The 23,943-nt window shown below is 36.4% G+C and overlaps 1 protein-coding gene across 1 annotated transcript in view; it reads right to left on the bottom strand.

The window, feature by feature from the left end:
* The window catches only part of ALMS1 (ALMS1 centrosome and basal body associated protein), a 157,259-nt gene that overhangs the window by 84,756 nt on the left and 48,560 nt on the right, over positions 1 to 23,943 (bottom strand). Inside the window, 2 exon segments of the mRNA XM_036224753.1 lie at positions 10,041 to 10,174; positions 11,209 to 19,404. Coding sequence (XP_036080646.1) covers positions 10,041 to 10,174; positions 11,209 to 19,404 — 8,330 coding nt within the window.

Genomic DNA, 23,943 nt, shown 5'->3' with positions numbered 1-23,943 from the left:
AATGGGGTTGATGATTACAGCATGATTTCAAACTATCATTTATTTACTGATGTTCTTTACTGGCATTTTTGCTTTGCTCAAATGTTTCATATGCTAGGTGACCAAAACCCTGCCAGTAGCTTTTAATATCTCCACCATCCAGACAGTGCCTATGATTTTCCCTAAAGACTAATGCCTAGGCATCACAGGGTCAATTGTGATGAGAAAACAGCTATTTTGAGTTGCTGCCTAGGCATTTTACAGTATGACAACCCTGCTCCCACCTAGAGAGTATGGACAGTTAGATAAGGACATGAGTTTAGGATACCCACCACAAAAAAATTCCCTCTTTGTTTTTTTCTGGGGCACCTTTTAAAATAATCTCTTAGAGTTGAGTCTGTGAAAAGTTAATGACCTCTGCCTCAACCGCCTTATAAGTAATATATGCTTGCTACCCTGCTCTCTACCTCCTGGACAGAGGACTGTCCTTCCCTCGGCTTAATACACTCCATCCCTCATACTCCTAGGATCTGTAAGTAATAAATTTTGTGACTTTATTTTTCTCATGTGAGTGTATTCAAAACTGTCTTCAATCAAAATGACCACAGGGTCATTCAAAATTAGATTAGTTTGCCTGTTTTTTAATTTCATAGAAATGGACTTATTCAGTGTGACTCATTTGCTAAACATGTGAAATTCTTCAGTGTTGCTGAGACAGGAGTAGTTTGTTCTTTTCTATTGCTTTGAAGAATTCCACTGTGTGAATAAATCACAATTGATTCATCTACTCTATTCTTGATGGACATTCACACTGTTTTCAGTTTTTGGCTATTAGATTACATCTGACCATGTCTTTTGGTGAATATACACACTAATGTCACTTGAGCACATACCTGGAAGTAGGACTGTAGTATCCCTAAGGCACACATAAGTCTACCTTTATTAGATAAAGCTAAATTAGATTTAAAAAATATTGTACCAATAATCACTCTAAATGTAAATGGACTGAACTCACCAACCAGAAGGTATAGAGCAGGTGAATGGATTAATAAACAAGACCCAAATATATGCTCTATTCAGGAGACCTATCTCAGCTCTAAAGACAAATATAAGCTCAATGTGAAACGATACTCCAGGCAAAGGGTATCCAGAAAGAGAGAAGGTCTATCCATACTTATAACAGATAAGAAAGACATCAAACTATTTTATAATGATAAAGGGGACAATTCATCAAGACATAACATTAACACATAAACACCCAACACTTAGTAGGATCAAAATATATTAAACAATTACTTACAGACCTAAAATAGTAGACAACAGTAGACAACTTTAACACCTCACTTATACCAATGACTACTAGATCGTCCAGACAGAAAGTCAACAAGGAAACATCGGGCTTAAATAACACACTATACCAGATGGACTTAGTATTTACAAAACTTTCCATCCAAAAGCAACAGAAAACACATTCTTCTCAAGTGCACATGGAAGATTCTTATAAATAGTCCACACTGAGACATAAAACAATTCTCAATAAATTTAAGAAGACTGAAATCATATCAAGCATCTTTTCTGTCCACAATGGTATAAAACTAGAAATCGACTAAAAGAAGAAAGTTGGAAAAATCACAAATATATGGAAATTAAAAACACACGACTGAACAACTATTGGGTCAATGAAGAAATAAAAATAGAAATCAAAAGATACAGGAATCAAAAGATACATAGAGAGAAATGAAAATGAAAATATAACACACAAAAAAACACAAAAACCTTTGGAATGCAGCAAAAGTGGTACCACAAGAAAAATTTATAGCAATATAGGACTACCCTCAAGAAAAATCCCGATAAATGACCTACCACTATCATAACTATGTAGAAAAAAAAAAATGGAAGCCCAAAGTCAGTAGAAAAAAGAAGATAATAAAAATCAGAGCAAAAATAAAAGACACTAAAAAGACAATAGAAAAGATTAATGAAACTAAGACCTATTTCTTTAAAAAGATAAACGAAATTGACAAGCCTTTAGCTGGACTAACCAAGGAAAAACAGAAGGCCCAAATAAATAAAATCAGAAATGAAAGAGAAGCAACAATGAATACCCAAGAAATACAAAGGATCTTAAAAGAATACTATGAAAGGCTATATAACACCAAATTGGAAAATTTAAAATGGACAAATTGAGACTCATACGACCTTCCTATACTGAATCATGAAAAAAATGGAGGCTGTGAATAGACTGAGTACTACTACTAAGGAAACTGGAAAAGTAATCAAAAACCTCCCAAAAAACAGAAGTCCAGGCAGGACCAGATGACGGCACTGGTGATCTAACAAATATTCAAAAATGATTTAATAGTCATCCTTCTCAAACTCTTCCAAAAAATTAAAGAGGAGGAAATACTTCCTAACTCATTTTACAAAGCCAACATTTCCCTGATATCAGGAAAGGGCAATGCAAAAAAAGAAAATCATAGGCCATTATTTCTGATAAACATAGATGTGAAAATCTTCAACAAGTCACTACAATCAAGTGGAATTCACTCCAGAGATGCAAGAATGGTTCAACATCTGCAAATCAATCAATGTGATACACTATATTAACAAAATAAAGGATACAAATTATATGATTATATCAATAGGTACAGAAAAAGCATGTGACAAGATACAATATCCATTTATTAAAAACAACAACAACGACAAAATATTTTAAGGTATAGAAATAGAACAAAAAATCCTAAAATTTATATAGAACCACAAAAGACCTTGAATAGCTGAATCAACCCTTAGAAAGAACAATAAAGCTGGGTGTATCACACTTCCTTTTTTCAAACTATACTACAAAGGTACAGTAATCAAAACAGTATGGTATTGGCAGAAAAACAGACACAGACCAACGAAACAGAACTGAAAACCCAGAAATAAACCCATACATATGTGGACAACTAATTTATGAGAAAGGAGCTAAGAATAAACAACGAAGAAAGGAAAGTCTCTTCAATAAAGTGTTGGAAAAACTGGACAGCCACATCCAAAGAAACTAGACCACTATCTTACATTCTACATAAAATTAACTCAAAATGAATGAAAGACTTAAATATAAGAACTGAAACAATAAATTAAAGAAAACATAAGCATAAAGTTTCTGGACACTGGTCTTAGTGGAATTTTTGTAAATTTAACTCCAAAGGCAAGGGAAACAAAACCAGAAATAAACAAATGGGATCATATCAAACCTAAAAGCTTCTACACAGCAACAGAAACCATCAACAAAATGAAAATGAAACCAACCCAATTAGGAAGATATTTGCAAATGATATTTCCACTAAGGGCTTAAAATCCAAAATATGTAAAGAACCCACATAACTCAACAAAAAGTAAACAAACAACCTAAATAAAAAATGGGCAGAGGACATGAATAGACCTTTTTCCAAGGAAGATAATATGAACAAGAAAACATGTTCAACATCACTAACTGTTGGGTAAATGCAAATCAAAACCATAATGAGATATCATCTCACAGCTATTAGAATGGCTATTATCAAAAAGCAAGAAATAACAAGTACTGGAGAGGATACCGAGAAAAGAGAATCCTTGTGCACTGTTGGTGGGAATGTAAATTGGTGTAGCCACTAGAAAAACCAGTAAGATCCCTCAAAGAGTTCAAAATAGAATTATAATATGGTCCAACAATTCCTTTTCTGGGTATTTATCCAAAGAATATGAAAACATTAATTTGAAAAGATATATATACTCCTATGTTCAATGTAGCATTATTAACAATGGCCAAGATATGACCATGACCTAAGTGCCCATCAACAAACGAATGGATAAAGATGTGGTACATGCACAGATGCACGCACACACACAATGGAACACTACTTAGTCATAAAATGATGAAACACTGCATTTGCAACAACACTGATGAATCTTGAGGGCATTATACTAAATAAGTCGGACAGAAAAGGACAAAAACTGTATGATTTCACTCATGTGGAATATAAAACAAAATAGAAACAAATGAACAAATAAAACAAAAACAAACTCACAGCCACAGACAACAGAGTGGTGGTTACCAAGGGAAAGAGAGTTGGAGGGAGGATGAAATAGATAAAGCGAGTTAATATATGGTGACAGAAGGAAACTGGACTTTTGGTGGTGAGCACGCTATCGTGTATACAGAGACTGACTTATAATGATGTACACCTAAAACTTATATGATGTTAACCAGTGTTACCGCAATTAAAAAATTTAATTAAAAAAAGAATATTGTACCAATTTATCCTCTTATCAGAATTACATGATTATTTCATTTGCTCTACAACTTAACCAATATTTAGTATTACTCTCCTTTTAACTTTAGTGACTTGTTAGTGTGAAGCAGAATTTCATTATAGTTTTAATTTGCATCACTCTGAAAGGCCATTACATTGAGAATTTTTTCAAATGCTTATTGGCCACTTGGATATCTTCCCTTGTGAAGCAGCCTCTGAAGGAAGAAGTGATTTGTATGTAGTTGTTTATATATTCTGGATTTAAGTCTTTTGTCAAATATATGTATTACAAATAAATATATCTTCCACTCTGTGGCTTGACTTTTTACTCTTCACGGTGCCTTTTGATGACCAAATGTTTTTAACTTTCATGAAGAGCAATTTACCAGTCCTTTCTTTTATGGTAGTGACTTTTGTATCCTATTTAAAAAAATATTTGTCTATCTCAACATCATTAAGAGATTTTCTTCAAGAAGCTTTCTGGTTTTACCTTTCACATTAAGGTCTATGATCCATCTTAAATTAATTTTGAGAATGACATAGGAGACACAATTATGCTAGAAATTATACCACATCATTTATCAATCTAAAGTAAACAATATGCCTACCCTCCTCCTGAAAATTAAAGAATTTAGAACAATTTAACTCCATTTACACAGCTTCAAATCTAAAAGATATGGGCCTATAATTTAATTTTATACAATGTTTTATCTCACACCTGAAAATTCTATCGTATTTGTTTTTACATTTAGTTTTTGGTTACATTTATCTGCATATTTACAAAACACCTCCTTTGCTCTTTAATCCTTCCTATATCAAAAATTTTCCATCTGGGGTCATTTTTCTACAATCTGACTGAGGTACACAACTTAGAATTGTGTTAAAAGATGAAAAACTGCTTTTGTCTAAAATTTTATTTTGCCTCATTTTTTTCTTAATTTTTTATACTTACATTGGTTAAAGAAATCCAGTAAGTTTCAGTTGTACATTTTAACAGTAAGGCATATATATGTTTACACTGTGTTGATATTTTGCCTCATTCTTGAAAGGGATTTTCACTGGGCATAGAATTCTAGGTAGATAGTTATTTTTTTTCAGCGTGCCGAAAATATCCTCCTACATTATATCTTTTATTGTTGGAAGATATCATAATGGAAATTTAAAAATATTTGACATGGTATGATAATAACGGTATTACATACAAAACTATGTGTTGGGAATGGGATTTGAGACTATGAAAGAAACCTGACCTGTTGAGGCTACCATGATTGCTGAGGTCAAGGGAGAAACATACAGGGGAGTTTAAGCAAATAGGTAAATATATTAGGATAATGAAAGCCAAGTTTCTCACTATCAGGGAAGTGAATTACAAATATAGAAAGAGGAAAGGCTAGACTATGCCTATGGTACTGAAATGGAACTCAATGTACCAGTGTACACTCACAGTTCTAATGGATTTTTAATATTGATAAATAATAGAACAGGGGTGGGGGGGGAATGTGTGTATCATTCTGTATATACAAACTATCTGCTGAGGAGGCCTAAATGCAATAGCATCACAAGATTAATAAGCATACCTAGTATACAATACAGATCTTGGCTTCTACATACCAGCCTCTGCTAAAAGGAATAGGGGTCCCTTGGAGAAATGTCTGACTTTAGGGCTGGTGAAGAGAAAATAAAAGATTTGCTTGGAATATCTTCTTCTAAGTAGATGCTCCAAGAATAATGGAGATATATCAAAACTACACAGCAGCCAACTTAAAAGGGCTCTCACTGGCAGTGTGGGATAATTTAAGTATCAAAATAAACAACAGTGGCAATAGGTTATACACTTTGAGTAAAAGAAAAATTCAAGAGTCCTCGCTGTTATAATATATGGAGAGAATAATGGAAAACTCTAACTTATAGAATTCTAAGTAATAAATGTTAAAGGAATGCTAAACAAATTTTTTCAATCTCTATATTGCAGCTTATTAATGATTCAGTTCAAATCATCAAGAGACACTAAATTAGACAGGTTAAAGTTTAATAACAAGATATTTACATAGTCTCAAAGTATCTCTCTCCTTCATACTTGTTATTTATTGATTGATATATAAGACACACTTATAAATTAACTTTAAAATGGAGAAAACTTGCCTTCTTATTAAGATACCATTGTAATTTAGTGGTACAAGCTAACATTGTCAGTATTAAGACAAATGAACATAATGTGTCTCCCGATATGGTATAACAGGAAAAGTACATCATTACTTCTGTTGTGTTCCTACAGAAAAATCAAACTTGAATCTAATTGTGACAAAACATCAGACAAATTCACTTTGAGGGACATTCTACAAAGTAACTGGGCTGTACTCTTCAAAAATGTCAAAGTGATGAAAGACAAGGAAAAACAGGAAATGTTCTACAGTAAAGCAACCTAAAAAGCATGACAATGAAATGAAACACTGAAATAATTATAACAGGTTTTTTACAGAAATGATACTTAAAAAGACATTTAAAAGTTGTATGTGATAAGGAAAAACTCTTCATTGTGCAAGACTTTCTTCTGTATTGCAAAACTTCTAATATCTCTGATACCTACTTACTACCTTCCAGAAGCAACCCTCCATTATGTGATGACTAAAACAACAGACATAAATTTCTAAAATATGCCTGTGGGAGGCATTTACTGTCTCTGATAAGAACTACTGCCCTCCACAATCCAATCTTCTCTCTTTCAGTGTCTCTCTCCAATTATCTTGACTATTACTATCCTTAGTAAGAATAGACCCCCTTACTATCCTTTAACATACCAAGCACACTCTAACATCAGGGACTTTGTACATGCTTTTTTTGTCTGGAATGCTACTGATAACCAAATGGCTTGCTCCTATACCACCTTTAGATATTCGATCAGTATTTCCTTATTGGGGCATTCCTTGACCATTCTGCTTTGTTTCCCTGGCATCTTACCAACCAAAACATTATATGGTTTAATTATTTAATTGGTTGCTATCTGTACCCTCTCACTTGAATGTAAGGAAGGAATTTTTGTCTATTTTCTTCAGTGATATGTCCTCAGCATATGGACTGACAAGTATTAGGTATCTAATAAACATTTTTTGAACAAATAAATAAATTTCCAACAATAGGGGAATGATTAAAGTCTTATAATCATAAATTGGAATATTATATACCTACATAAAGTTGTTTTTAGAGTAGTTTTAAGGAGAAATGATCATATACTTAAATTAAAAAACATCCAAAAATAAACAGTTGTAACTAACATGAGTTCACTAAGACCAAGTTATACCTGACAACTATAGTTCATAATTACTCAGATAAGAAATTGAAGGAAGTCAAATATAACACAGGTAAATTGCAGGTTGAATTTTATCATGGCAAAGTAATTACCCCGGTTAGAAAATCTTATTCAAGAAATTTTAGACTTTTCCCTGATAACCTTGTCTTTAAACATTTTTATCAAATATTTGGACAAAAATACTTACTGAATAAATTAGCAAAGAAAATTACTAAATATACTTCATGCTGGTCAGATCACATGTGAAATTCTGGGCCTAATTTAATTCAAGACACTCTATTTTAAGAGGAATACAAACTACAGTCTACCTAAAGAAAGGCAATTTGATTTCTGAGGGGGTCTGAAAACATCAACATATGAAGATTAAAGAAATAAGGAAATACAGATCAATGGGGAAAATACATACTTTAAACAAAGAACGCTAAGGTAACTAACCATCTATTTTATTATTTGTTAATTTTGTTTTTCACAAGCATAGATGTAATCCTAAAATTCAATCTAATTTATACTTGTAAAAATCTTTTCACCTCACACTGTCAGAATGGCTATCATCAAAAAATCAAAAAAGAGCAAGTGGTGGCGAGGATGCGGAGAAAAAAAAACCCTCATACATTGTTGGTGGGACTGCAAACTGGTATAGCTGCTATGGAAAACAGTATGGAGGTTTCTCAAAAAATTAAAAATGGATATACCTTTTGGCCCAGCAGTTGAACTTCTGGGCATTTATCCAAAGAAAACCAAAACAATAATTCATGAAGATCTATGCACCCAGTATTCATGACAGCACAATTTACAATAGCCAAGATACGGAAGCAACCTAAATGCCCATCAACAGATGACTGGATAAAGAAATTATGGTTCATATATACAATAGAATATTACTCAGCCATTAAAAAGCAAATGAAATCCTACCATTTGCGATGACATGGATGGACCTAGAGGTTATTATGCTGAATGAAATTAAGTCAGACAGAGAAAGAGAAATATCATACGATTTCACATACATGGAACAAAAGGAACAAACTAATCAAAAACAGATTCACAAATATAGTGGACAATTTGGTGATGGGCAGAGAGAAGGGGGGTTGGGAAGCTGGGAGAATGAGGTAAAGGGTTAAAGAAGTACAAATTAGTAGTTGATAGTTGGTCACGGGGATGGGGAACACGGCATAGGGAATGCAGTTAGCATTAATATGTTAGCTAGGTGGAGGGCCAGGGGAGGGAGGGAGCAATTGAGGGGATCATTTTATGAACTATACAGATGTCTAACTAATGGGCTATATACTTGAAACTAATTTAAATAAATAAATAAAAACGTCTCTAAAATTGATAAGTCAAAATAATTATGCTATATCACTGATGAACAATTTTCTAAGAAACTATGAATTGGGCTATAAAGTCTACATATATGATACCTATATCGATTTTTATAGGATTTATAATAACCGTAAGTGACAATTACTGAGTACTAATTAGACATCACACATTCTACTAGGCATTTTATAGGCATTATCTCATGTAAGCCATACGAAAACCCTATTAAGACAGGTATTCTTATACCCTATTACTGTTCATAATAGAAGACCAAATACCCTACCCTCAAGAGAATGGATAAACTATGATATATTCATATAATGACTATGTACAGAAATAAAAAGGAATAAACTAAAACTATGTACAATTACACAGAAGAATCTCAAAAACCTACAACTGTATGAAAAACGCAATTATATATACCATGTTAATTCCACCTATCATAGAGTTCAAAACCATACTGAACAGCAAGAAAACCAATATATGTCAGGATAGGAAGTAAAAAAATTATGACTGGGGAAAGGGACACAGGACTTCAGTGCTCTTTGGTAACATTCTATTTCTCAAACAGAATGGTTAATATACAGGAATTAATTTTACTTTAGTCTTTATATACATGATATGTATAGCTATACATATATAGATACAGATATATAGACAGATCCTTTTCTATGCCTGAAGCAGTTCACAAGGGAAAGAAAATAAATACTATTAAAAATAAAGTCACTTATACATAGGCTATTATAGCTCTGTGCTCTTAAGCAGAGAATACACATCTAAAAATAGCTGATATCAACCTCAAGAGAAAATAGAAGTGGCAATTTACCAATAAAACAAATCCATTCTGATTTTCCAAAGGAAGTAGGTTTTTTTCAATAGATATATTTGGGATTAATCAAAACCTATAGAATTAATTTCTAATCTTAACTTTTGAAGATTTAAGACTCCTAATACTTTAAGCCAAAGACTGTCTTATCAGTGACTCAGCTAGTCACCAAGATCTACATAAGAGATCCAAATTCTACTCCCCTTTCTTCTACATTTTCTCTTTTCTAGTTTTCTTTTTTCTTTCTTTTGTCCCTCCAATTACAGTTGGCATTCCATACTTTTTTATATTAATTTCTGATACACAGTATACTGGTTAGACTAGATTTCTTTTATACCTTAGACAAATCTGTTGTTCTCTCATGACCAAATAACTTTGCTTTGATCTCTTCCACTTTTCTCCTGTCATCCTCATTTAATTCTGAAATGGAGTAGCCACAGTCACGAGCCATATTAAACTTCAGATTCCAGGCTGGAGAGAAAGCATAAAAACACCTGAGATTAGACAATGCAAATGTGGTAATTTGCTAGTGATTATAAGAGTACAGATCATCAATATATCCAATTTAATGCATACAATATGCTGAGCAAAAAACACATACTCTCAATTTTATGACAAACTATTACAAGTTCTCGAGATCATTTCACTTAAAAGTCTGATTTTACCATATTCTACAGATATTTCTCCGAAGAGGCCACATTAAATATGGTATTCAATCATATTATCTTAATCTTCCTTCTAATCAAGACAATCCCTCTGCCTTCCCCATTAGCTCATGCTAGTTATTGTCACCTCCATGAGAGCTGGTATTTTAAAATAATAAAACTTGCAGGTGTTTTTTGAGAATCAAAATATGCATAAACAATAGAAGAAATGATACAGGCAGTTAATCTCAAGGAAAGATTCCCAGATAGGCCTGAATTGCTTATAAATAGCCCTCCAAAATATATTCCCCATACTGTCAAGATTTTTTTCTTTTTTAATGGAATTTTACTATTAGAGACAAATGGGATTAGTAAATATTCTCTTTTAAATATGTAACTCAAGTTTTAGTGTGAAATACCTTGATTAGTTTTTTCTAATGTCTAAGATTTGCTTTAAGAATTTCATTAGCAAAGGGATAAGAAAGTATATATAGTTTTATGATACAGAGTGATTTAGAGCAGAGCAAACTTTTTTTTTTCTGTATCCAAATAAGTATATAATAATGGGCAGATTAGGGGAAACATGAGCACTTTAGGAGTCTGTATACCCAAGCTATCTCCTATTTCTCCATTAGACATAAGAACCTACTTTTCATAAGGACCTAAACTCAGATTACACTATTAATACTGTGATTTAGCTACATTATTAGTTAAATGAATGTACACTAGATTGCTAGTGGAAAGTGTAATCATCCTAACATTCTACAAGAAGATAAATTTGGAATTCCAAACACTTAACTTTAAACAAATTATTAAACTATGTGTATAAGCTTCATCTGACTTAATAATATCAATTCCTACCTCGTGCTCGTACTCGACATTCCTCTTCCTCTGCATTTCTGAGTATTTGTTTAGCATGATTCAATGAGGATTCACATTTCAGAAGGTTTTTCACATGTGCCGCCAGTGAATCTACACTACTACCACCCCCATCATCACTCTCTGACACACCCTCTTCCTCTCTGCTATCTGTTATGCTTGTCCTCGGTGAAGCATATGGAAATAAGTTTAGAAGAACATCAGAAACTGACTCTAAGGAATTACTGTCCCATGAACAGGAACTTGCATCACTACTTGAATCACTTTTTATGAAAGTCATCATAGGGATAAGAATTTTATTCCCAATGGTTCCACTACACCCTTCAGGTTCAGATCTCATTACAGATTTGACTGCTTTACAGTGCTGAAGGGTTTCATCTAATGCCTTTCTAGCTTTGCTTTCTGCTTCTTGTAGAGGATTTCTAACTGTAGTGGAACTAATCAACTCCCAATTTTCAGTGTCTCTCTGGCATTTGAGATTTGTCTGTGTGCTAATATTTTTCTGTATACACTTGTTGCTTGGGCTTTCCTCCGTGAATGGCTGTCTCTGAGGCAAATCGACATTAGATTCATCAGTTTTAAGGGGTTCTCTGAAGCAAACCACCTTCTTAGACTGAATAAATGAAATATCACTAACATCTCTGAAAGGGACAAGGGGAGCAGGAAAATTGCATCGTTTCAAAGCTATATTTTCTGCCTCCATTAAAAGTGTCCGAATCTCTTTAAGAGTTTTAGAACCACTGTCTGCATATTGGAATTCTTCAGAGCCAACATCGTCAAAACCTGAAGGTTCTGGCTTATTTATAACAATTCTACTATTAGCCTGAGAATTTAAAGACATATTGTTTGAGATAATACTAGAATTAGGAGAATCCAAATTATCTATTAGTTTTTGGACATGATCTGAAACAAGTTTGTGCTTCTCACTATGTGAATAATAAGCACCAGGGGGAACTGTTGACAACCCAGTAATCTGATCAGATTGCCCAGGACCACGTGAGAACTTCAGGGTGTTTTCAGTTAGATACCTATCTGCCAAATCCCACTGAGAGAATGTATTTGGTTTCTCTCTGTGTGAAATAAAACTAGGAGTTGCTGTTGGTAACACAGTTGTTTGGTCAGCTGGTCCAGGAATTGTTGAAACCTTCAGTACATCTTCAGTTAGATGTTTGTCTGGCAATTCCTGTGGGTAGAAAATATTGGATTTCTCTCTGTGTAAATAGGAACTAGGAAGATGTACTGGTATCCCAGAATTCACATCGGTTGGTTCAGAGACAGATGAAATCTTCAGAATATCTTCACCATGATTTCTACCTGGCAAATGCTGTTTAAAGAAAATACTGGGCTTTACTCTCTGAGAATAAGAATTATGAAAAACTGTCAGTAATGGAGTCTTCTGGTCATCTGGTCCAATCACAGTCGAAATCTTGGGTTTCTCTTTATGTGGGTAAGAACTAGAAGGTCCTGCTAGTATCTCAGTCTTCTGGTCAGCTGGTCCAGGAATAACAAAAACGTTTAAAGCTTCTTCGGGAGTATCTGGCAGTTTCCGCTGGTTAAAAATACTGCCCTTCTCTTTATATGAGTAGGAACTAGAGGGGATTATTTGTACTGCAGTCTTCTGATCAGCTGGTCCAGAGACAGTGGAAACTTCCAAAGTTTCTTCAGTATTATCTGGCAATTCCTTCTGGTACGAAAAGATGGAACCTTCTCTATGTGAATACGAAGAATGCGGCACAATTCGTATACCAGTCTTCTGATCAACTGGTCCAGGAACCACTAAAGCATTTAAAGCATCTTCATTAGGATCTGACAAGTCTTGCTGGTAAGAAATAACAGGCTTCTCTCCATGTGAGTAAGAAGTAGAGGTTACTACTGGTATCCTAGTCTTCTGGTTATCTGGTCCAGGAATGCCTAAAACTTTTAAAGCTGTCTGAGTAAGATCTGACAACTCTTGCTGGTAAGAAATGATGGGCTTCTCTCTGTAAGAATAGAAACTAGATGGTACCACAGGTAATCCAGTCTTCTGGTCAGTTGTTCCAGGAATACCTGAAACTTTCAGAGCTTCTTCAGTTAGATGACTACCTGGCAACTTTTGTTGGTAAGAAGTAACAGGCTTCTCTCCGTGTGAGTAAGCAGCAGAGGTTACTGTTGGTTTTCTGGTATTCTGGTCACCTAGTCCAGGAACAGTTGAAACTTTCAGAGCTTCTACAGTTGGCTGACTATCTGGCAAGGCCTGCTGATAGAAGATAACGGGCTTCTCTTTATTTGAGTAGGAAGCAGAGGTCACTAACGGTATTCTGGTTTTCTGGTCACTTGGTAGAGGAACAGCTGAAACTTTCTGAACCTCTTCAGTTAGCTGCCTGTCTGATAAGGACTGTGGGTAGAAAATAAGGGGATTCTCTTTATGAGAGTAGGAAGGAGAGGTTACTGTAGGTATCCCAATCTTCTGGTCAGCTGGTCCAGGAGAAACTGAAACATTCAGAGCCTCTTCAGTGAGATGTCTATCTGGTAAGGCCTGTTGGTAGAAAATAATGGGCTTCCCTCCGAGTGAGTAGGAACTTGAAGGTACTGTTGGTACCCCAGTCTTCTGGTCACCTATTTCAGAAGCAGATGAAATTTTCAAAGTCTCTTCAGTTAGATGACTATCTAGCAACTCTTGTGGGTAGGAAATATTGGACTTCTCTCTAGGTGAGTAGAAACTAGAAAGTTCTGATGGTAACCCAGTCTTCTGGTCAGCAAGTTCAGAAACAGGTGAAACTTTTAGAGCTTCCTCAAGTAAATGACTGCCTAGCAAGGCCTGTGGTGAAATAATAATGCGCTTCTCTCTATGTGGGTATGAAGAAGAGGGTACTATTGGTACCTCAGTCTCAGTCTTCTGGTCAGCTGGTCTAGGAACAGCTAAAACTTCCAGATCCTCTTCGGGTATATAACTCTTTGTCAAGCTCTGTGGGTAGAAAATAATGGGCTTCTCTCTATCTGAGTAGGAACTAAAAGATTCTGATGGTAACCCAGTCTTCTGGTCAGCAGGTCCAGAAACAGCTAAAACTTTTAAAGCCTCTTCAAGTAGATGACTGTCTGGTAAGGCCTGTGGTGAAATAATAATATGCTTCTCTCTATGTGGATAGGAAGTAGAGAGTACTATTGGTACCCCTGTCTTCTGGTCAGCTGGTCTAGGAACAGCTAAAACTTTCAGAGCCTCTTCAGGTACATGACTCTTTGTCAAGCTCTGTGTTGGTACCCCAGTATTCTGGTCAGGTGATTCAGAAACAGTGGAAACTTTCGGGGCCTCTTCTGTAAAATGAATGTCTGGTAAGACCCGTGGATAGAAACTAACAGGCTTCTCTTTAGTAGAGTAGGAACTAGAAGGTTCTGATGGTAACCCAGTCTTCTGGTCAGCTGGTCCAGGAACAACTGTAACTTTCAGAGACTCTTCAGGTATATGACTATTTGATAAACTCTGTGGGTAGATAATAAAGGGCTTCTCTCTGTGTGAGTAAGAAGTAGAGGTTACTGTTGTTATCCCAGTCTTCTGGTCAGATAATGATCCAGAAAGAGTTGAAACTTCCTGAGTCTGTTTAGTTAAATGACTGCCTGACAACTCCTGTTGGTAGAAAATATTGGGCTTCTCTCTATGTGAGTTGGAACTAGAGGGTACTGTTAGTATATCAGTCTTCTGGTCATCTGGTTTAGGAGGGGATGAAACTTGCAGAGATTCTTCAGTTAGATGACTATCTGGTAATGCCTGCCGGTAGAAAATGTGGGGCTTTTCTTCAAATGAGTAGGACCCAGAGGCCCCAGTTAGGATCCTAGTGTTCTGCTCAGTGAATATAGGAATAGTTGAAATTTGCTGAGGCTGTTCAGTTAGAGTACTGTCTGGTGACTCCTGCTGGTAGAAAACAATGTGTTTCTCTCTATGTGAGTAAGGAGTAGAGGGTTCTGTTGGAACCCCAGTCTTCTGGTCCACAAATCCAGAAACAGCTGAAATTTGCTGAGGCTGTTCAGTTAGATGACTGTCTGGTGACTCCTGCTGGTAGGAAACACTGGGCTTCTCTCTATGTGAGTAAGGTGTAGAGGAAACTGTTGGTACTCTAGTCTTCTCTTCAGTAGATCCAAGAGCAGCTGGAACTTTCAGTGCCTGTTCAGTTAGATGACTGTATGGCAACTCCTGGTCAAAGAAAACACTGTGTTCCTCTCTACCTGAGTAAGGAGTAGACGGTACTGTGGGTATCCCGTCAGTCTTCTGGTCAGCAAATCTAGAAACAGCTGAAATTTGCTGAGACTGTTCAGTTAAATGACTGTCCGGTAACTCTTGTTGGTATAAAACACTGGGCTTCTCTCTATGTGAGTAAGGAGAAGTTACTGTTGGTATTCCGCCAGTCTTCTGGTCAGCAAATCCAGAAACAGCTGAAATTTGCTGAGGTTGTTCAGTTAGATGATTGTCCGGCAACTCTTGTTGGTAGAAAACACTGGGATTCTCTCTATGTGAGTAAGGTGTAGAAGGTACTATTGGTACCCCAGTCTTCTCTTCAGTAGATCCAGAAGCAGCAGGAACTTTCAGTGCCTGTTCAGTTAGATGACTGTATGGCAACTCCTGGTGAAAGAAAACAATGCGTTTCTCTCTATGTGAGTACGGAGTAGAAGTTACTGTTGGAACCCCAATCTTCTGGTCAGCGAATCCAGAAACAGCTGAAATTTGCTGAGACTGTTCAGTTAGATGACTGTCTGGCAACTCTTGTTGGTATAAAACACTGGGCTTCTCTCTATGTGAGTAAGAAGTTACTGTTGGTATTCCGCCAGTCTTCTGGTCAGCAAATCCAGAAACAGCTGAAATTTGCTGAGGCTGTTCAGTTAGTTGACTGTCTGGCAACTCCTGTTGGTAAAAAACACTGGACTTCCCTCTATGTGAGTAAGGAGAAGAAGCTACTGTTGGTATCCCGTCAGTCTTCTGGTCAGCGAATCCAGAAACAGCTGAAATTTGCTGAGGCTGTTCAGTTAGTTGACTGTCTGGCAACTCCTGTTGGTAAAAAACACTGGACTTCCCTCTATGTGAGTAAGGAGAAGAAGCTACTGTTGGTATCCCGTCAGTCTTCTGGTCAGCGAATCCAGAAACAGCTAAAATTTGCTGAGGCTGTTCAGTTAGATGACTGTCTGGTGACTCCTGCTGGTAGGAAACACTGGGCTTCTCTCTATGTGAGTAAGGTGTAGAAAGTACTATTGGTACCCCAGTCTTCTCTTCAGCAGATCCAAGAGCAGCTGGAACTTTCAGTGCCTGTTCGGTTAGATGACTGTATGGCAACTCCTGGTCAAAGAAAACACTGTGTTTCTCTCTATCTGAGTAAGGAATAGATGGTACTGTTGGTATCCCGCCAGTCTTCTGGTCAGCGAATCCAGAAACAGCTGAAATTTGCTGAGACGGTTCAGTTAGATGACTGTCTGGTGATCCCTGATGGTAGAAAACAATGCGTTTCTCTCTATGTGAGTAAGGAGTAGACGGTACTATTGGTATCCCGTCAGTCTTCTGGTCAGCGAATCCAGAAACGGCTGAAATTTGCTGAGACGGTTCAGTTAGTTGACTGTCTGGTGACTCCTGCTGGTAGGAAACACTGGGCTTCTCTCTATGTGAGTAAGGTGTAGAGGGTACTATTGGTACCCCAGTCTTCTCTTCAGCAGATCCAAGAGCAGCTGGAACTTTCAGTGCCTGTTCGGTTAGATGACTGTATGGCAACTCCTGGTCAAAGAAAACACTGTGTTTCTCTCTATCTGAGTAAGGAGTAGACGGTACTGTGGGTATCCCGTCAGTCTTCTGGTCAGCAAATCCAGAAACAGCTGAAACTTGCTGATGCTGTTCAATTAGATGACTGTCTGGTGACTCCTGATGGTAGAAAACAATGCGTTTCTCTCTATGTGAGTAAGGAGTAGATGGTACTGTTGGAACCCCAGTCTTCTGGTCAGCAAATCCAGAAACAGCTGAAATTTGCTGAGACTGTTCAGTTAGATGACTGTCTGGCAACTCTTGTTGGTATAAAACACTGGGCTTCTCTCTATGTGAGTAAGAAGTTACTGTTGGTATTCCGCCAGTCTTCTGGTCAGCAAATCCAGAAACAGCTGAAATTTGCTGAGGCTGTTCAGTTAGATGACTGTCTGGTGACTCCTGATGGTAGAAAACAATGCGTTTCTCTCTATGTGAGTAAGGAGTAGATGGTACTGTTGGAACCCCAGTCTTCTGGTCAGCAAATCCAGAAACAGCTGAAATTTGCTGAGACTGTTCAGTTAGTTGACTGTCTGGCAACTCCTGTTGGTAGAAAACACTGGACTTCCCTCTATGTGAGTAAGGAGAAGTTACTGTTGGTATCCCGTCAGTCTTCTGGTCAGTGAATCCAGAAACAGCTGAAATTTGCTGAGGCTGTTCAGCTAGTTGACTATCTGGTGACTCCTGCTGGTAGGAAACACTGGGCTTCTCTCTATGTGAGTAAGGTGTAGAAGGTACTATTGGTACCCCAGTCTTCTCTTCAGCAGATCCAAGAGCAGCTGGAACTTTCAGTGCCTGTTCGGTTAGATGACTGTATGGCAACTCCTGGTCAAAGAAAACACTGTGTTTCTCTCTATCTGAGTAAGGAATAGACGGTACTGTTGGTATCCCGTCAGTCTTCTGGTCAGCGAATCCAGAAACAGCTGAAATTTGCTGAGACGGTTCAGTTAGATGACTGTCTGGTGATCCCTGATGGTAGAAAACAATGCGTTTCTCTCTATGTGAGTAAGGAGTAGACAGTACTGTTGGAACCCCAGTCTTCTGGTCAGCAAATCCAGAAACAGCTGAAGTTTGCTGAGACTGTTCAGTTAGTTGACTGTCTGGCAACTCCTGTTGGTAGAAAACACTAGACTTCCCTCTATGTGAGTAAGGAGAAGTTACTGTTGGTATCCCGTCAGTCTTCTGGTCAGCAAATCCAGAAACAGCTGAAATTTGCTGAGGCTGTTCAGTTAGATGACTGTCTGGTGACTCCTGATGGTAGAAAACAATGTGTTTCTCTCTATGTGAGTAAGGTGTAGAAGGAACTGTTGGAACCCCAGTCTTCTGGTCAGCAAATCCAGAAACAGCTGAAATTTGCTGAGACTGTTCAGTTAGTTGACTGTCTGGCAACTCCTGTTGGTAAAAAACACTGGACTTCCCTCTATGTGAGTAAGGAGAAGAAGCTACTGTTGGTATCCCGTCAGTCTTCTGGTCAGCGAATCCAGAAACAGCTGAAATTTGCTGAGGCTGTTCAGTTAGATGACTGTCCGGCAACTCTTGTTGGAAGAAAACACTGGGCTTCTCTCTATGCGAGTAAGGAGTAGAGGGTACTGTTGGTACCCCAGTCTTCTCTTCAGTAGAACCAAGAGCAGCTGGAACTTTCAGTGCCTGTTCAGTTAGATGACTTTCTGACAATGCCTGTTGATAAAAAATATGGGGTTTCTCTCCATGTGAGTAAGAAGTAGAGGGTACAGCTGATATCCCAGTCTTCTGTTCAGCGGGTACAGGAACAGCTGAAACTTGCTGAAACTGTTCAATTAGCTGACTGCCTGGCAGCTCTTGTTGGGAGAAAATAAAGGGCTTCTCTCTATATGAGTAAGAAGCAGAGGTTACTGTAGGTATCCCACTCTTTTGGTCAGCAAGTGCAGGAGAACCTGAAATTTTCAATGCCTCTTCAGTTAGATGACTTTCTGGCAATGTCTGTTGATAGAAAATATGGGGCTTCTCTCCAAGTAAGTAGGAGTTTAGAGGAATTGTAGATATGCCAGACTTCTGGTCAGCAGCTCCAGAAACAGCTAAAACTCTTAGAGCCTCTTCAGTTAGATTACTGTTTCTCAAGGCCTGTGGGTAGAAAATATTGGGTTTCTCTCTTTGTGAGTAGGAACTAGAGGGTACTGTTGATACCCCAGTCTTCTGGTCTGCTAGTTCAGGAACAGCTAAAACATTTGGTGTCTCTTCAGTTACACGACCATCTGCCAATATTTGTTGGTTGAGAGTATAAGCGTGTTGACCAACAGTATTCTCCACAGAAGACCTTACGACAAATTGAGAAAAGTCCTCAGGGGACAAGGGTAAATGAGATCCGATGTCTAAATCTCCAGGAGTGGTAGTGATGCCTGGTTTCAAGTTGGATTGAGTAATTTCAGTTGTGCCTCCTTTAGAATTATCTTCTAAAGAAAAAGAGATTTGTTGATATTGTTAATATATATTTTTTTGAATTAAAAGTTTTCTTTATGTACTAAAAAAAAATAAAGCAAGCTTTCCTTCCTTGGGACTTTATACTTCTAGAATGGAATCCTAAGGAAAAAACATCAAAGGACACTAATAGTTACGAAGCCAGTTAAAGCAGTAATCTAATGAGTAAATAATTTAACTACACAACAATAGAGTAATAGATTAAAAGATTTTTAATGAAATATTTACATATATCTGATGAAATTTTACATAAAATATTTGATGAAATATTATACAGATCTTAAATTATGGATTTTTAAATAATTTTTGGGAAAATGCTGTCTACTCTGGGATTGGATTTCACCCTACTCATAAACTAATAAGTTAGCCTATTATTGTGTCATGTATGCTGGCAGAAGATACAAGACTCCTCAATTGAGACAAAATACTTTATTCCACGGCATAGCAGAGAATCATCACCTTATTTTCATAAGTTCTCCTTCCCCCAAGGTCTACAAGGGCAATACAATATGGCTCAGATAGATGTTATGCAGGCAGTGGGTTTAAATGACTCTCCTAATAAGTAAAATCATAATAAGATATGCATTTTGAACTATAAGAAACTGTAAACACTCTAAAGGGTACACTAAGAAGTTTAAACTTAATTCTATGTGCAGAGAAAATTGTTGACAGATATGATCAGAACTATACTGTAGAAATACAGGTTTAAGATGAGTGGAAAGGGTATGCAAAAGTGCAAGCAGCATTGTCTAACAGAGCTTTCTGCAACAATGGAAATGTTCTATACTGGTACTGTCTAATACAGTAATTCTAAATAAAAGTAGTTCTAAACGGCAGTGGAAAGTAAATGACTGCAATATAAATGGCAAGATTTGACAAGTAATGTTCATTCAAAAAAAAAAAAGATGAATGTTTATTATGGCCCAGTCACTGTTCTAGACACAGGAAATGGAAGCAATAAACAGACAAAGTTTACATTCTAATTCTGTCTCGCAAAGCTTACATTCTAATAGAAAGCAGCCAATAAGTAAATTAGTAAAACATATGGCATGTCAGATGGTATAGTAAGATGATTGATATATACATCAAGTATTATCTATACTTTATGAATAGGGAAATTAAGTCTCAAAGATAAGGACATAACAGTGCTGCTCAAAGTGAAGATTTTGTTAGATTCTGATTCAACGGGTCTGGGGTGGAATCTTACATTCTGCATTTCTAGCAAGCTCCTTGGTGATACGCAATAATATTGGTCTTCAGGCCACATTTTGAGTAATAAAGATATATTTTTTAGAGTTGTACAGTGAGTTAATGATAAAAATAGATACTTCAGCCTTCAAACTCAAAATGTGAACTCTCTCACTTCAACTGAGTGACTGACATTCTAAACTCACTAGTGGGCTTCAAAAAAGTAGCTGAATATAGGATGAAACTGGATGAGGAGTGAACTGTAAGGTAAAAAGGTAGAAATATTAAGTATTAGCTCTTCAAGAAAACTAAAAGAGAAGACAAGAATGTGTGCTGCATAATAACTTTAGAAGAAGAGGAGGTCATGAAAATTTTTGTGAGGGGAAAAAAGGCTCAAAAATTAATAAATCAAAGCATATTAAAAACCTGAACAACCAATGGGTCAAAGAAGAAATCAACAGAGAAATAAAAAAATACCTTGAGACAAATGAAAATGGAAATACAACAAACCAAAACTATGGAATGCTACAAAAGCAGTTCTAAGAGGGAAGTTTATAGAACAAATGCCTCCATCAAGAAACAAAAATCTCAAATAAGCTAACTTTACACCTCGAAGAACTAAAAAAAGAACAAAGCTCAAAGTTAGTAAAAGGAAGGAAATAAATATCAGAACAGAAATAACTTGCTAACATAGAGAATAAAAAGACAATGAAAAAGTCAATGAAACGAAGAGCTGCTTCTTTTAAAAAATAAAAAAAATTAACAAACCTCTGGTTAGACTCACCAAGAAAAATGGAGACAAGACTCAATTAAAATCAGAAATGAAAGAGACTATAATATACTAAAATTGTACACTTGTGCCTTTTAAGAGAGGAGACTAATAATCTGGTTAGGATCTGCTGAAGAACTCTTCCCACAGGAGCCAAATGCTTATTAACACAGAAAGCTTCCTTAGCAGACAAAAACAGCATGGTTGTTATTTCCCAAAGTATAATTCAAAGTCCTCTATGACCCGATTCAGTAAGAACAAGCAAGTTCTTTATTTCTCACAGACAAAAGGAGGTACAATTCCAGTCTAATATTACATATGACTAAGAGATTCTTACTAGTAATCATTCCAAGTTGAGTTATTAAAGATATTAATACTAGCATACAAAAAGAAACCGGCATATTTCTGGATTTCAAGAACTTTAATTCAGTCACTACTAGAGGTCTGGCAATCCTAAAAAAGTACCAATTCTGTGTATAAAGAAAGTGGATTGAAATTCCTGCAGTTTTAAAAAAGACATTGGTAATATTTTAAATTAATCTTTGCTTTCATTATTGTTATTCCTGTTTCCTAATTATGAATTGCTGTACTTTCATCATTTTTATAATTTCCTAATTATTAATTATTAATAACTAGATTAGTCACAATTTTGTTGTGGGTTACTTGGTTAATCCTTGAATAAACTGTTATGAAACTTAAATTCTCACACTAGACTGTAAATCATGTATATATTATGGTTAAAATAGGAACTACTGGCACATTTACTGACAAAGCCTATGTAAACAAAATCCCTCCAAAGTGCCTATACAATGATACTTCATTAATGTTGTCTTGTTGACAAATGTATGCCATTTAAATAACTTCCAACACAATATCAAGTTAAATGTAATAAAACTGCTGAGTTTTAAAAGTTTACGGGGATTATTTCGTAGCATAAAATTCATATATACTAGCTCAAACTATAACCTAATATTTTGTTATTATCACTAAATTCTTTTTCTATGTGAAAGTGGGAATTGGTAAGGTTAAGTGGGCTGCAGACTCTTCGTACTCCTTAGAAGTCAGTAGTTTCAAAGAAGCTAAAGAACTGCTGGTGTTGTAGAAAGATCATGAACTCTGCACTCGGACAGAGGTTCAAATCCAAAATACACTACTTCCTAACAGAATAACTCTGAGAAAGTTATTTCGCTCATCATAACTCACAGGGTTGTAGAAAACATTAAACGAGATGTAAAGCATCCAGCAAATAGTAAGTACACCCTTACTCACAGAAAAGAAAAGGAGGAAGGTGAAATTTTGGGTGTTGCTTCCAAGTCCCTCATCTTTAAGAGAACCCTCCCAAAGTCCTGCCCCAAACCAAAGTCCTCATTTACTCTGAGCCACACCTAGATCATGTCTCTAAGAGAGAGATAACAAAATACACAAACACAGAGAGAAGAGAGAGGAGAGAGGGAAGAGAGGGGCGAGAGGGGGAGAAAGGTGGAGAGAAGAGAGAGAGGAGAGAAAGAGAGGGAAATAACCTACAGTCTTTAGGCTAAATCAAAGACTGGGCGTTAATTGTAAATTATGGCAAGAATACTAATACAATTAAGTTCATTAGGCAGGGATCCCAAACCCCAATAACCACCAAGTAACATAAAGGCACATACATGCAAGTAACAGGGATGACCCCATATCAATGACAGCAATAAAAGCTTTAAAATAGTGCAACAAACAAACCCACAGGCTTTCATAATAACAACTCAAAATAATTCAACCAGATACAATTTTTATTTTCACTTGATCTGCTTTCTTAAGAACTGATCTCCAAAGAAGCCTACCATAGTGGTGCCCATTTCCACTGAGTCTACCTTGACATTTAATTCCTTTAATATTCAATAATTCATTGAGTCATTCAACAGATATTTATTGCTACCACTTTTCATGGCCAGATGCAAATAAAATATTAACAAAGCCCCAACTCTACCCTCAAAGAGCTTGAAAATCTTGTGAGAGACTGAAACAAGTAAACAGGCGATTATTATGTGTTGAGTGCAGTGATTAGTGGGGATGTTTATAGGATACTATAAAAATACATATAAGGAGTACCTGATTCTTTCTTAAGAAGTCATGGTGAGTAGAAACTAGGATATATTTCCTAGAAGACACCTAAGCTGAAAATGAAAGGATGGAGAGTAGAAATCGGGCACAAGAAGTGCAGGAAGGAAGTGTTCCAATCAGAGAAAAGAGTACCTTTAAGATCAAGGAGATAAAAAAGCCTGGCATAATGAAGAAATGGCAGTAGTTCAAGGTGATCAAAGAGGCAAGTGTGAGAGACTTAAGAGATAAGCAGGGACATTCTATGACATAACGGGGGTATGAAATTTAGCCTGAAGGTAACAGTGGAAAAAGCAAGAGTTTAAACTACAAGTGATATTATCAAGGCTGACTATTCTGACTTAATACAGAGGATGGACAGGAAGGCAGAAAAGATGACCAGTTTCCTATTACTAAAGCAGTAATACAAATAAGAAAAAATAAAACTCTGAGAATCAGAATCAATGGGATCAGGTTATTG

The sequence above is a fragment of the Rousettus aegyptiacus genome, unplaced genomic scaffold (genome assembly GCF_014176215.1).
Source record: "Rousettus aegyptiacus isolate mRouAeg1 unplaced genomic scaffold, mRouAeg1.p scaffold_m13_p_7, whole genome shotgun sequence".
Classification (NCBI taxonomy): Eukaryota; Metazoa; Chordata; class Mammalia; order Chiroptera; family Pteropodidae; genus Rousettus; species Rousettus aegyptiacus.
This window is presented reverse-complemented; position numbering and strand designations above follow the sequence as displayed.